At 48.4% G+C, this 14804-nt stretch overlaps 1 protein-coding gene across 1 annotated transcript; it reads left to right on the top strand.

The window, feature by feature from the left end:
• The first annotated feature begins 2511 nt into the window (after window positions 1–2511).
• LOC102112509 (solute carrier family 2, facilitated glucose transporter member 3) lies at window positions 2512–13416 on the top strand. The gene is made up of 10 exons (XM_005531018.3): window positions 2512–2644; window positions 5487–5582; window positions 6869–7029; window positions 7311–7551; window positions 7725–7887; window positions 8530–8717; window positions 9094–9198; window positions 9614–9715; window positions 9954–10157; window positions 10662–13416. The coding sequence occupies exons 1-10, from the start codon at window positions 2630–2632 to the stop codon at window positions 10848–10850; spliced, it is 1464 nt and encodes a 487-aa protein (XP_005531075.1). The 5' UTR covers window positions 2512–2629; the 3' UTR covers window positions 10851–13416.
• Window positions 13417–14804: the final 1388 nt, after the last annotated feature.

Here is a 14804-nt window from a genome sequence, read left to right as displayed (position 1 = left end):
TAGGCTGGACAGAGGTGAGGCTGACCCAGCTGCTTGCTCCCAGCAGCAGGAATGACCCTGTATTCCCTGTAGGCACGTGCATAAACCCACACACAAACCCTGCACAGGCACAGGGGTGCAGGGCTGCCTCAGAGAGCTCCACAGACCCACAGTGCAGTTACACAAACAGCACCACTGACCTCACAGGAGGAGCAGGACAGAGCTCCAGCAGTGGGGAATAAACGTGTAAATAGGATAAGATATATATGTATAAATATGATATGATCCTTCCAAGGAGCTGGGCTCAGACAGTCTGACCACAGAGACAGGTCTCTCTGGTGCTGGCACAAGGCTGCAGCCCAGCTCCTGTTGCTGGTACACACACACATGGAGGTGTGTGGTGGATGGCCAGGACAGTCCTGCTCCCCCTAGGAGCCAGCCTGGCATGGCCTCACCCTTAGAGACAAACAGACACCAGTGGTACTCACCCCTACAGAGAGCACCTCAGAGCTAAAAATAGGATTTCATAACGAGATAGGGCAAACTGTGCTAACCAAGTGCAGGATAAGGCTGGACACTTTTGCTGGTTGGCCAAGATTTTTCATGCAGTTATCCCTTCTTTCCCCATCTCTCCCTTTCCCCTCTTTGTTTCTTCCCCTAAACATCCCATAGTAAGTCTCGTGCAATCCCAAAACGCTCTTCCCGAGCATCCTGTAAGGTGTCGGTGGCCCTGTACACAGCACCTCCCTCTTCCACAGTTTGAAAGGTGCTCCAGCTTTGCCTTTGTGATGAATTTCACACCTGGGCTGATGGCTCTCCTGAGCTGCTGGCCCAGGCAGGGTTTCCTTAATCCGGGTTGTCACCTGGCATTGTGTCCCTGTTTTCCTCCGGGTGTATGAAAATGGACCCTTTGATGTGCTGATGGATCTCGTGAGGGGCCGGAGGGTAGCTGGGGCAGAGTGTTAGCTGGGGCCCTCCTTCTGCCATTGTCTCTCTGTGCTTCTCTGCGGGTGAAGAGGCCCTTTTGTCACACAGCCGAAGGAGGACTGTGCAGGCATCCCATGCCCTTCCACACTTTTTCTGCTGGCAATAATATTTTAGCAACACACAGAATAGCCATGAGATATTTATCAAATAAATAAAACACATGAACACCCCATGAGGGTATTTATCCCTCACCCTCATAAATGCCATAAAATAAACGGGTATTTCTGGGAGTGAGTGAAGGAAAGCTTTGACCTGTTAATTTCCAGTTATGTGTGGCCAGGTGACAACACAGATAAACAGCAGAATCTAATCTAAAATGTGATTCTTCCAGTTCCCCACAATTTGACAGCAAAGTGTTGTCTGGTCTCAAGGTATTTCTCCTGAAAATAAAAAACAGGGTAAGTCAGCTTTTTTTCCCACTGTCCTTGCCCCCAGCCCTCAGCTGCTGCTGTTTTCTGAAGTCAAAGTCCTTGACAGATTCTTAATTCAGTGAAGACTTTTACTGTTTGACAGCACTGTTGCTTGATTCAAAGCACAGCTCTTCATTATTCTCCTGGAAGAGTTCGGCAATTGTTTGGCCTCAAGGATGGACAGTAAATGTGGAGCACAGTAGCGTTTGATTGAATTATAGACTCATCAAATAGTTTGAGCTGGAGAGGACCTTAAAAATAATTTTGCTTCAATCTCCCTGCCACGGGCTGTGGCAGTTTCTACTTTTTTCTCAAAGCCATATCCAACCTGGCCTTATGCAATTCCAGGAAAGGGGGATCCCAAATTTCTCTGGACAATCTCTGCCAGTGCCCTACCACCCTCACAGTAAAGAGTTTCTTCCTATTATCTAATTTAACCTGCCCTCTTATAATTTTGAGGCCATTCCCCCGTGTCCTGTCATTACATGCCCTTGTAAGGAAGAAGTCTGGGACAAGATCCAGCTTCAGCTTTGCCCCCTTAGATTCTAGCATCGTATGAAAAATACATTTTTGGCAACCAGACAAACAAAAAAATCCCCAAAACGCAGCTACCCAGAACCGTACTTCATCCACAGATGTGCGAGCACCCGCAGAGCACAGCACTCGACTTCAGGCTACTGCCCGTGGTGTTTGTGTGGCTGCCTTTGCACCGTCACTGCTCGCCTTGCTTACAGGCCGAATAATAATGACATTTATTTTTATATGCAACAAATAATAAATGAAGACGTCTCTTTACGCCACGCAGCCGCTGCCGGCGCAACCCGCCCAAAGCACCGACTGTGCCATTAGCCAGCGCTTCGCGCCTGGCACCCGAGGTGTGGCGGCTCCTTGTGCGGTCCCCGCGGAGCGGAGAGCGGAGCCGCCTCTCCGCCCGCGCCGCTCCATCACCGCCCGGCGGCCCCGCACGCAGATCCCCGTCACGGAAGGGCGTGAGCTCCGGGGGACGCCGGCTGATTGCTGTGTTTCGGCGCTCGGCAGCATCCCAGCCCCGCCCCTCCGCAGCCTCTGCCCTCCGTCTCCCCTCCCATGGCTGAGCCCATAAATGGGCGGGCGGGCGCGGGCGGAGGCGTGCGCGGGGCGGGCTCGCGGCACTCTCGGGCGTGGGCGGGCGCGGAGCCGCCGCCTCTCGCGGGTTCCGTTAGGTGCGGACGGGCGGCCGTTCGCTGCCAGTCGTGCTCCGGGCGCCTCCAACGATGGACACCAAGAAGGTAGGGAGGCGATCGCCGGCTCCTTGTCGCCCTCCTCCCCATCCCCGCCGCGGCCGCCGCTCGGGTGCCCCCGGGCGCTTCGGGGGAGGGATGCGGTCGCGACCGGCGTTCGCCCGCGGGTCGCGGTGGGGATGGGTGCGGTGGTGGCGGCAGGGCCGCTGCTCGCCTCTCGCCGGTGTGTGGGTGGTGGGGGGGGACCGCGCAGTTCGGGAGGGGTTGTGGCAGGTCGTGAGATTGATTTTGGGTTGGTGCGCGTGGCCTGATGATGCACATGATGCTGCCCGCGTTGTAGGATATTGATCACGAGGTTTGTTTCGCTGGCGGCGCCGCACTCGGTTTGTCCCAGGGTCTAGGATGCTAAACGGGGGATTGATGTGAAAGGCGTTTTTCTGGGTGGCGGTAGTGTGACTTACAGAATCACTTTTACATTTCAAGAAGACGGCAGAGCATGTCCTTCCCTTCCTTCTCGTATGCAGAGCAGGGGATATTTGTGGGTATCTGCCCGTCTGCAGCTGCGAGTGAGGTGTGCGGCAGCGGAGCGAGCTCATGACTGCGTGTGTTTGAATGTACTAAGGGTGTCTGCAAATACCCACCCGAACCTGGTGTGGGATGCCGGGGAATTGCACGGGAACAGCCAGAACTGGAGAAGGCCGGGGCTCTCATCGCCATATTGATGGGAGATAAGGGCGGCGTGAGAGGATGAGGCAGAGGAAAGGAGAGCGTCTGGTCAAGGTCGTTCAGAGAAGCGCGGAGAGGCCGCTCCTGCCGGGCACAACAAGTTGTAGAGTTCTGGGGTTCGAGGCAGAGGGGAGCTGGTGAGGAGCATCTCCTGGGAAATGAATGCTGCCGACGCCTGTGGTCGGAGGGAGGGGTGGTGGTTTGAATTTCATGCTGGTGTACAGACCTCAGCCTTGAGCCTTTAGATAGAGAGTGGGTGTAGCTGTGCTATTTCTGAGCTCCCTGTTTGCCTTTTGGGAAGCGAGGCACTTGCAGCATTAACAAATGATCCATACATTAGATCACAGTCTGGCTCACTGGAGGGGATGGGTCATGCCATGTGATGTTTAGGTGGTGGGAGGCTGGGTAGGAGATGAATAGCAGGAAACAGCCAGAAGAAGGAAGCATGAAGGAGCGTAGAACAACTGCAGATTACTGATGTACCATGTAAGTGGGGGTGCCCAGAAAGCAGGGACCTTGTGGTCCCCACAGCACCCAAAAGGAAAAGGCCAGCTGTGGTCCCTGCAAGCCATGACAAAGCAAAGTCCGGGGGGAAAGGTGCTCTTGTGTGAACCGTGTGGAGAGCTGGGGTTTGTCTGCAGCTTTGCAATACCTGCTGGCTAGAGATGACCTAGCCTGGAGTCCTAAAACTGCTTAGATATTGTAATGCATTTCTGCAGTCATCCACATGCTTTGAAAGACCTGTGTCCTTGTGGTTCTGTGCCAAATGAGGAGAACGGTCACAGGGTGCCAGGGAAAATGCCTGGACTGCCTAGGGTATGTTCAGGTGTGAACGCTACCTCCGTGCTCATCTGCCCTCTGTCCACTTTGTTTCCACCACTGACCTGGGCAGGAGGACATTTACATGATGTAGGTGGAGGAAACTGTGCCTGAGAGTTCTTTCCTCAATTTCTGTTTATTGAGGCCGAACTGGTTGTGTCTGAGGGTTGTGCAGGCCAGAAGCACATATGTGCTTGGCTTGAAGGCACTGACAGAAGGTTATTGTCAAAAACTTTAGGCAGTTTTGAGAGCCACTACTAGAGCTGGGCTAGAAAGTGAGAGACTGGAAGAGCTGTGACAGTAGGCCCCACCAAGTAGTTTACTCTGCCAGGCTTAAGTACAATAATTAGAAAGTCTTGGAAAAGGAACTGTTAATATTTTTGGAAAAGCTTCCAAACCTCCTGAGATGAGGAGGAACACAATCTTTCCAAATTGTGCCAACTCAGGCACTGGCTGCCTAAGTGCCAAGTCCTGAGTCACCTGCTCCCCCACACCTCCCTCACTCGGAGCTGGCTTAAATGCCACAAGCTTTAAAAATGAATAAAATGTCAGATGCTTTTTGCTGACACTTAAATTTCTCAATCTGTGGGACTTCTGAGGTTGGACCTTCAAGCTTTCCCTATGGCTCTGAGGGCTCAGTAGTTTTTATTTTAGTTTAATGGAGATTCAGGTATACTGAAACTTCAGGGAGTGTGCTTCATTTAAAATACCAACTATTGCCACAACTTAAAGAAAAATAGACGGGAAGCTTGGTAGCAACTGCTGCCACCTCTTGAGGCAGGCTGCTGTGCCAGTGCCCTGGGGCAGGGTTGGGAAGCTCTAGCCTGGGAAAAACAAGCCTGTTGCTGAAGAGAGTGTGTGTTGTAACTGTTATGCGTGAGTGCCAGTGTAGCTCGTGGGCAGATTTGAGACTCAATTTATGGGAACTTGTCAGCTGGCTCAGGGAAGAGTTAGACCCTTCTTTCATGACATGCCAGAGATCAGCAGAAGCCTCTGTAAAGCAGATCAACTCAAAATAACAGCCACTAATGCAGCCAGTGTATTCATTACTAATGAGCTGAGAATGGTTGCTGAAGGTCAGGAGATAATAAAGGGGAGGCCCTGACAAGCCCTCCTACTTGTAGCCACAGAACTTTTCCTGCTGTACAGTTGCATCTCCCTTTCCAGGGAGGGAGATCCAAGGGATGCTACTGGTTCTCACACTTGCTGGATAAAAGCCCATTCCCTGCCCTCAGAGCACTTGCACGTGGCACCTTTGAGCTGCAGCTGCTGCTTATGCTGAAGAGAAACTCGAGTTGTGTAGAAAGCCAAATTAACTAAATACTTGTTCCTTCTCTTCCCACAGAAAATTACAGCACCTCTTATCTATGCTGTTTGCATTGCTGCCATCGGGTCTCTCCAGTTTGGGTACAACACTGGTGTAATTAATGCACCTGAGAAGGTGAGAGGAAGAATGAGCAGGGGAGGTGGGATGAGTGAGGGGCTGACTGGGAAGACAATGGAGTAGAAATGAGAGGGACTGCCTGCTAAGCAGCCAGTCATTTGTTTTTGGTTTGTGAAACATTAGAGGCATTTAAAACCCCCTTTCAAATACAACATTGAACAGGAAGGACAAACTTTGGTGGAGGAGAGAGAGCAAACAGAGGTTAATTCTCTTAATTAGGAGTACAGGAAGGGCAGGACTGCTCCATCTGCCATATGTGGTGTGTGGAGGAATGTGAGCTGCTTCAGTTTTGAGTCAGAATAAACCAACCATGGCAGAAGGAATGTAGAGGGCAGTGTGCAGAAAACAGTTAAGGGTTGGTAGGAATTACAGCTGCCCTAATTTAGTTTATTTCAAGTTTATTTTACTTGTTTATTTATTCCTTGTGTGAAGTATAGATTCAGTGCTTGTAAAAGGGTTGTGACTTGGATATTTGACCAAATCATCCCATGACTGTAGCCTAAGAAACAAGAGGTGAAGAAAATGAGAGATGTGGTTTTCATGTAACTTTAAGATGGTTCCTCTGTCAAGAACTGAGTCACGAATACCACATCCACCCTGTCTCCGGGAAGAGATGTTCTCAGCGGGATGGGGGATGGGGTCAGTCCTCCCTAGCTAATGTCCTGCTGCCATCTGCTGGGGGCAGACACTCTGTCCCCCCCAGCCCATGCCAGAATATCCCTCACTAGCTAAGAGGATGCCTGGGAAATCAGCACTGAGGCCCTGTCACATCCCCCTGGGACAGCATCATATAAAAAATAAACATTTTTTTCAGGCTTATTTCAGTGAAACTTTGTGTGTCTCCAGCTATTTCTATACCAGAAATCCTATCCCTGCTGTCAGTGTTTTGATATTGCCAGAAATGTTCCCATCCACTCACTGGTCATGTTTTCTTGTTCCCTTTCATTCCCAACTGTCTCCCGCCTCCTCCCAACAACCACCAGTGACTCACATCATCTGAAATATTCAGAAGATAAGCCTGTTTTCCTTAATAAATACTGCTGTCCTCTGGGTACCCTGCCTGCCCCTGCACTCAGTGGGGTACCCTCCATCATACTGCAACTTTTCAGTGAAAGATCCTCCTTCTGTGCCCTCATCTTCCCCTTGTGGAACCTGTGGCCTTTTTGTGTCTCTCTCTGTTTTCATGGCAGCAGGAAGCAGAAGGAAGACAGTAGTCTCTCCTCTCCCCAGTGTAAAATGCCTTCCTCTGGATTGTAACCCTCGCTCCCTGATTCCTCTTGCAGATCATTCGGAAGTTTTTCAACAAAACCCTGTCAGAAAGGAGTGGGAGTGCAGTCTCCCAAGAACTGCTCACCTCTCTATGGTCACTTTCTGTGGCCATCTTCTCAGTAGGAGGCATGATTGGCTCCTTCTCAGTCAGTCTGTTTGTAAACAGATTTGGCAGGTACGTTGGGAAGAGGGGTGCCAACTGTTGGAGAACTTTTCCCTTTACAAAGGAGCAATGGGATGAAGAGGGAAGAGGTGGGAAGAGATGTCTGGGGGGGAAGCAAGAATGTGTGGGCTGCAAAAAGCAGGCCAAGGCAGAAGCTGAATGGGAATTATTCCATTCTCTTCCCACCCCTGAGATGAGAAATCATGGGCAGGTTTACCTTTACACCCCTCTCCTGATGATTTTTGGGCTGTATTGCCAGTTTAAGCTCAGTCTTGACATCTTTACCCTGGCAGGAGGAACTCCATGCTGTTGGTGAATGTCTTGGCCTTTACTGGTGGCCTTCTCATGGCCTTCTCTAAGGCAGCAAAGGCAGTGGAGATGTTGATTATCGGCCGCTTCGTTATTGGTACCTTCTGTGGCCTCTGCACTGGCTTTGTGCCCATGTACATCAGTGAGGTCTCACCCACCAGCGTCCGCGGAGCCTTCGGCACCCTCAACCAGCTGGGCATTGTTGTGGGCATCCTGGTGGCTCAGGTAGGCCTGGTACAACCTGATCCTGCCCTGGGGTGGGGGAAGGAGGGCTGGGGAAGTGTGAGGGGGGTTTTACGTGCCATCAGGTGCCGTGTGTGGATCCTGTCATACTGGGGTGGGGGTGAGGAACTGAAGTGTTTGAAGTCGCTCTTATTTCTCTTCTATTCTCGGTGTAGATCTTTGGACTGGAGGCAATCATGGGCACTGAAGGACTTTGGCCGATGCTTTTGGGGTTCACGGTCCTCCCAGCAATCGTGCAGTGCATAGGTCTGTTATTCTGCCCTGAAAGCCCCCGTTTCCTATTGATCAACAAGATGGAGGAGGAGAAAGCCCAAGCAGGTAAGAACTCATCTCAAAGGGGCAGGGCAGTGTCCTGGCTCCCAGCCTGCACTGAACTTGAGTGGGAGGCCAGGACTGATTCTGGAGCCTGTGGTGGATTAGGGTGTGACTCCCGGAGGGCATCAGTCCTGGCCTACCTTCCCATCCCTTAGGTTGCCCCAGTGCCAGGAAGCATGAGAAACCTGGCATCCCAACAGAGGCGCCAGGTGGGGTTAAGATGTGAGGAGTGGCACCTAGCTTGGTGGGATTTAGCAGGACCAGCTGCTGCTACTCTGCCAGCTCCTCCTGAAAGGCAGGAAATAGGCTGGCATTTAACAGGGAGCTTGGAGGGCTGGGGTTGGCTCTGGCAAGAGTGTGAACAGAATTTCAGGATCAAACATAAGCTTGGAGGTCAGTCAACGTGAGCAGGTTTCTGTGGCCTGGTTTCTGTGCTGATCACAGCACCCTGACCTCTGGGTTGAAAAGAATAGCAAGGCTGCCAGCAGAGGCTTGGTCTCTCCCATGCAGCAGGCCTCAACACCAGCTGGAGGTGTTCAGTCCTCCTCCCGTGCCCTCCCCGCAATAGCAGGATGGGACGCACGCACACCTCCTGTCCCCCCAGTGTGTGTCTCACACCTGACATCTTTGGATTCCTCCCTCCAGTTCTCCAGAAGCTCCGTGGAGATCGAGATGTGTCTCAAGACATCCAGGAGATGAAAGAAGAAAGTGCTAAAATGTCCCAAGAAAAGAAGGCAACTGTGCCAGAGCTCTTCCGCTCTCCAAACTACCGTCAAGCCATTATCATTGCCATCATGCTGCAACTCTCCCAGCAGCTCTCAGGAATCAATGCTGTGAGTTATTTTCCTGGCCTATCTTCTGGGCCTCCCTTACCTCTGGCTAGAGTTGCACTTGCTGCTGGTGTGGAGAGAGCTCTGAGTCCCAAAACATCTTTGTGCCTTGGCTGGAGGTCACTGTTTTGTCACCTGGTGAAGATGCTGTGATGGAAAGTGGATATTATGGTTTTCACTTTCCCCACATGCTTTCCCTGGCAAGACACTGCAGCTGTACACCAAGGGAATGAACATTGACTGGAAGCATGCTGTTCTATAGCATGGAGTGCTGCTTGGGAACTCCCTGATGGCTGAGCAGGCTGTTAGGCAGAGGGTGAGGGACCTGTTCTCCAACATGGAATTGTGACTTGTGACCAACTTTCTTTTCTCTTCCCAGGTATTCTATTATTCTACAGGGATTTTTGAAAGAGCTGGTATCACACAGCCTATCTATGCCACCATTGGGGCCGGCGTGGTAAACACAGTCTTCACTGTGGTGTCGGTGAGTGGAAAGGGGCTGTGTGTCTGCCTGGGCCCGTTCCTGGCAGATGGAACTACAGACAAGTAGCCAGGCGGTGGCAAAGCACTGGGCTGTGCACTGACTGTAGGGGAGAGTGCATCAAAGGCATGGTGGGAGGAGAGATGGGCAGAAAGAGGTGGTGGTGTTAATGAAAGAGAAGGTGGAAAAGGAGTGTATGTGAGGAAAAGAGTGATGAGAGAAAGCAGTAGCAAGAAACAGAGTGGAAGAACTTGTGCTGACAATGGAGCAGCCTGGTGACCTGCCCTAAGATCACCATGGTCTCTGAGGTGTACAAGCAGATAAGAGGTGCAGGAGATGCTGAGCAAGGAAGTCTGTCCTGCTTTTGCTGCCAGAGTAATGGACTTTTTTTTTTTTCCTTCTGCCTTCTCCTTTCTAGCTGTTCCTGGTGGAGCGTGCAGGGCGCCGGACTCTCCATTTAATTGGTTTGGCTGGCATGGCTGTGTGTGCTGCTATTATGACTGTAGCTTTAGCTCTAAAGGTGAGTGATCAGTGTTCTTGCCCAGGCTGACCCCAGCAGGAACCTATAAGAAAAGAAAATACATCTGCTTTGCTCTGCAGTGCTGCCCTATAGATGGGTAGGGCTGGGGCTACAGCCAAGTGTGCAGTGGAGAGAGCAATTTTATAACTCTGGGAACTTCTACAGCGGTCACACTGCAGCTGAGAAAGTTGTGACACTGGAGATGGCATTGTGCTGATCCCATTTTGTTCCTCTGCAGGACATTGTGGACTGGATCAGATACATCAGCATTGTTGCCACTTTTGGCTTTGTGGCTCTCTTTGAGATTGGCCCTGGCCCTATCCCTTGGTTCATTGTGGCAGAACTCTTCAGCCAGGGCCCACGACCTGCAGCCATGGCAGTGGCTGGTTGTTCCAATTGGACCTCTAATTTCTTGGTGGGAATGCTCTTCCCCTATGCAGAGGTAAGTCCTGGTCTATAAAGCACTGTGAGGGCACTGCAGCAGTGGAACAGTGTCCAGAAAGGTGGTAGAACCTGCATCTTTGAAGACTTTGACATGTGACTGTGACCTTTAATAACCCAACCCCTTCTGGAAATTGTCCCTGCTTTGAGAAGAAGGCTTGTGAGTCTTCCAGAGGTCTCTGAGTCAGTGTTATGATTGTTACTGGAGGCTGTTGCTCCCCTTATATTCTGCTGTCTTAACTGGTTGCAGCTTACAGCTATTTGGAAGGGCCATCTTAGCACATCAGGACTTTTGCTTTAAAAGCATCAATTTTGGTCACCCTCAGGAAGATTAAAGACCTCTAGGAGACCATATTAACATGATTGCAATTTTAAAAATGGTGTGATGAGAAAAAATATACCTAAGGGCACTTTTGGAGAAAGGTGTTGGAATTTTAACCTGTGAACACAAATGACCATACATGCAATTTGAAAATAAAACCTTTTGTGTTTGTCCTCCCTGCAGAAACTATGTGGCTCCTATGTCTTCCTCATCTTCCTTGTTTTCCTGGTCATCTTCTTTGTCTTCACCTTCTTCAAAGTGCCAGAGACCAAGGGCAGGACTTTTGAAGACATCTCCAGGGGCTTTGAAGGACGAGGAAACGCTGCCTCATCACCCCAGAAGACCCCCATGGTGGAGCTGAACAGCAAATAAGCTGGCAAAGCAGCTGCCTAAGATCCGTGACACACCCATTCTTTAACTCGTTCATGCTTAAAGAGTCATTAAAGGAATGAGCAAAGAAAACCATGAGAACTGGGACGTTTTTCCCCTCCTCAATTGCTGCTATTTTCTTCTTTTCACCCACACGCTCACCCATTCTGCCAGGCTTGCCAGCATTAAGCAAATCTGATATGGGTGATCTGCCATTCTGGAAAGCACCTGGCACTTGCAAAAATAATCTCATCTTCCCTGCCACAAACATCAGGAGAACAGAGAAGAGCTGGCAATATTTTTACTTTTCTCACGTAACATTACAGTTTGGGGTTAACATACTTATGCACACAGTGACCATTATGTATTTGAACCTAATTACTATTTTTGTAGTGAGTTGAAGTGACCCGCTAAACAAGTCCCCAGCCCTTTGAGTCTACTCTGTGTGCGTGTGTATGGTGTAACACTGGAATTTAGCAAGCTTACCAAAAAGCAATCTTGCTTTTTCCTATCCAGTGTGCACTTTTTTTAGCCTCAGGAAAAAGGGGACCAAGTCACATGCATATTTTTTCCTGCTTTTATTTTTTTGTATAGACAGACTGAAAGCATACTTTTACTTCAGTTTATTTATTTGTATGTCACTTTGTAAATATTTATTTTTTTAATGGTGTACAAAAATGTACAGATAAAGAAATTGGAGAAGTTTAAGAGAAATAGCTATTCTAACAAGATGCTGTAGACTTGAGGTGCAATAAGACTGTAAAGGAGAAATGTGGTACTAAAAAGGAGATTGAGCATTTTAAGTGGTATGTACAGCAGAGCCAATTATGCACATCACCTTGAAGTTATTTGTGCCCTCTGGAAAGAAATTCAATGAGTTGTGAACTTGTGGGAAGAGGTATGTTTCTGCACTAAAATCTCTGTTATTAGGGATTTTTGGTGGCTGTTTTAAATAATTGTTCTTAAGTGTTGATGAGAGTGCGATATTGCATCTTACAATGGCTGTTGTTGGATTATATTTTCAGACATGGTTGTAAGCATTCTGTGCATGATTGAGGGTGGTGATTGCAAACCAGAAGGTAATTTTTCCTGCTTTCTCTTAATTTTATTTCTTTTTGGCTTCTCTGTTCTAGTCTAGTACGTCATAAATTCTGAAATTTGCAGATTGTCACTTAAAGGAGTGCGAGGATAAAAATTATTTTTTGAAGCTGTATTTTCTTACCAGTTGTTCCTATAAATATTAGAGGCATGTAGCATGACCCTTCTGGACACAGGCATGGTCAGTTGTGGTACATGTAAGTTCATCTAGGTAGAGATGCAGGACTAGACACCAGAGCTACTGGAATTTGCTAGTTTAGCAGTGCAAAAGGTCTGTAGTGCTCAGTCCCCTGCTTGGTTGAAGGCCAGATGTTTTTTTTTGTCCCATATATCCTCTCTGGAAGGTCTGCATGATGTTGTGGTGCTCACCAGTGTGCTTTGTAGATGTGTACAGCTCTATAACAGTGCCTCTGTTCAAAGGGATGTGGCAGGCAGTAATTGTTCATCAGTAAATGTCAGTCTTCTTGCTCATCATTCCTCTGGGCCACTGAGTTTGTTTGTCCCCCACTCTTGCTGCCGAGCTAGCACAGCTCAGGTCAGGCAGGAAAAAAGTAGCACGTAGGGTACACTTGCAGCCAAGGAGAGGCAGCTTTACTTCACTGCAGCATTCTGTGACAGGCTCCAGGCCCGTGCCTGTCCAGACCTGCCCAAAATATCTAAAGGTTGCACAGAGGTAGGTCCAGTTTAAACTCCTGCTCTTCTGAGATTGAGCTGCAGTTTTTGGACATGGTCAAACTTGAGTCGACCTGCTGGAATTCATTACTGGATATCCTAGAAGAGAGGTAGGCCCGCAGCTTCCAAGGTGGCACAAGGAAGAAAGGCTTAGAAAGGTTGGAATGACAGCAAGACTTTGGTAGCATGGATAGCCCAAGGTTTCTTGCCAACATAATGATTCAGAGCAGGTTAGAGAAATTCCCGTTGATGTATATTCTGGGGGGTCTGTCTGACATCTTCAGTGACTAGTGATGACATTTTTACCTTCCCCAATGAGAAACAGTTGCAAAGATCAGTTAAATTTGCTACTGTTAAATGCTTCCTGTGAATTAATTTAAAATGCCTCAGCTTTGCACAATGTATTCATATTACATCCAGTTTTCCCTAGCTTTTTATCAGGCTTACATGCCAGATATTTATTCTTGGAAGGATTATATATGACTTCTCTCCCAATTTTGATATTTTGGCTCAGTTACGTAGATTTCTGTGCCCTTCCTTTGACCCTCCAGCACATCCAAACATGGTATTTCTATATGGGTATCTATGTTAGGAAATTCCCACCACAGCTGTGCATAAGAGCTTCCATATGTTGCATCAGATGTGTGTTGGCTTGGACCGAGATGTGTAGACCTTTCTCACATGGTATCTTTGTTAATTTTCTTTTTCTGTAATGGCATTGTGAATATTTCAGATGGATTTTATATGCTTATTAATGTGGTTGTTTCCTGGTTTTGAAATAAAAAAAATATGAAATAAATATCTGATTTGGATTTTACCTTTATCCTGTAGGTTTTCTTATTCTTTTATAAGGGACTGCACCCTGAAATGTTACCACCTTCTAACCTGCAACCTTTTTGGGTGGCTAATCACTCTGGATTTGCTGTTTTATCTTACTGGATGTGGTCATTTCTCACAGCCTATATGCAAACCACCTATAATTCCCTTACTATTATTATGTAGCAATTTTTAAATTATGTGCTTCTCTAGTTCTTGTTTGCCCAAATCCTCTTTGCGTGCAAATACTTTCCCAGTGTAACGGGAAGAGAGAGAGGTGGCTGGAGGTTATGAATCCTGCCCAGTGCTAAAGAACCTGAGACTTTTACCCCTGCTCTGTTCCCAGTGCATTCTTCACCTTCTCTGCCAGGAAGGAGAAGGACCCATCTCCTCTCTAGCTGATGCTTTACACCCTCTGTTTGGGATGTGACCTTCATGTCCTCCTGTGAGATCCTGCCTATGCACACTCAGTAGTGGATACTGGACAGGAGCAGGGGGATGGAGAAAGAACCCCACTGCCCCAGCAGCTGATCCCATAGCTCAGAGACCACAGCATTCCTTGGACCACTCTCAGGTCTCTGGGCTGCTCCCAAAAATATGTGAACAAAATATCCTTCAGTGGCAGATGATGGAATGAAGTGAAAGGGGAAGGAAAAGATGGCAGACCCCAGAGTACCTTAGCCATATTCCTGCTCTAATACAACTCCGAAGTCCACAGGCTAAACAAGGGAAGAGTAGGGAACAATGTAAAGTCTGAAAAAGCTCAGAAGATCAGCAATCCCATGAAGACTTTCTGAAAGCACTTGCTGGCTGCTGTGAGTTCCTAGCTCAATCCTGTGTTTTGCTAAGCTTGGTATGCAACTAGCCTTGGAGCTGGGAAGTGCCCTGGGCTAATCTGTCTTGGATTGTTTTTCAATTCTAGCTCAACTATAAAAATAAAGCCCAGCCATCCAAACTCATAAGCATATCCAGCTCAAACTTAACTCTTAACATTTCAGTTTTCTTTGTCAAAAGTGGAAGCAGAGACTAAAATCATTTGAGGCCAAAGCATGTGATTCACTGCCCCCTAAATTAACCTTTTGTGCAGCTTTCACGATAAACTTCAGATTAGGGAACAAGGCTTCGGTTTAGATCTGGTTACTTCTGAAAATTGTAAGGAAGCTTTAAGAAGGAAATCTTTGCAATTATCTAGTTTGAATGCAATTAAATGGTTTGAGGATGGGCTGTTATTCAGCTGAAAGTGTTCATCACATGTAGGCAGTTCTTGTGGCCACCACAGTACCTGACAGAAAGGAATCACTGGAGAGTTCTAGAATGAAACTACTGCGTGGACAGGAGAAAAACTCCAAGGGTCCCAAGTGGCACCGGCCA

This window comes from Pseudopodoces humilis, chromosome 2 (genome assembly GCF_049639895.1).
Source record: "Pseudopodoces humilis isolate 2021_Gansu_Grassland_sample_001 chromosome 2, ASM4963989v1, whole genome shotgun sequence".
Taxonomy (NCBI): domain Eukaryota; kingdom Metazoa; phylum Chordata; class Aves; order Passeriformes; family Paridae; genus Pseudopodoces; species Pseudopodoces humilis.
Note: the sequence above shows the minus strand (reverse complement) of the source record. Positions and strands in the feature narration are given on the sequence as shown.

Excerpts from the sequence above, each read along its gene's own strand:
- LOC102112509 (XM_005531018.3), top strand. Across the intron at positions 5,583-6,868 it reads TAATTAATGCACCTGAGAAG|ATCATTCGGAAGTTTTTCAA; the intron begins GTGAGAGGAAGA and ends TTCCTCTTGCAG. Across the intron at positions 9,199-9,613 it reads CAGTCTTCACTGTGGTGTCG|CTGTTCCTGGTGGAGCGTGC; the intron begins GTGAGTGGAAAG and ends TCTCCTTTCTAG.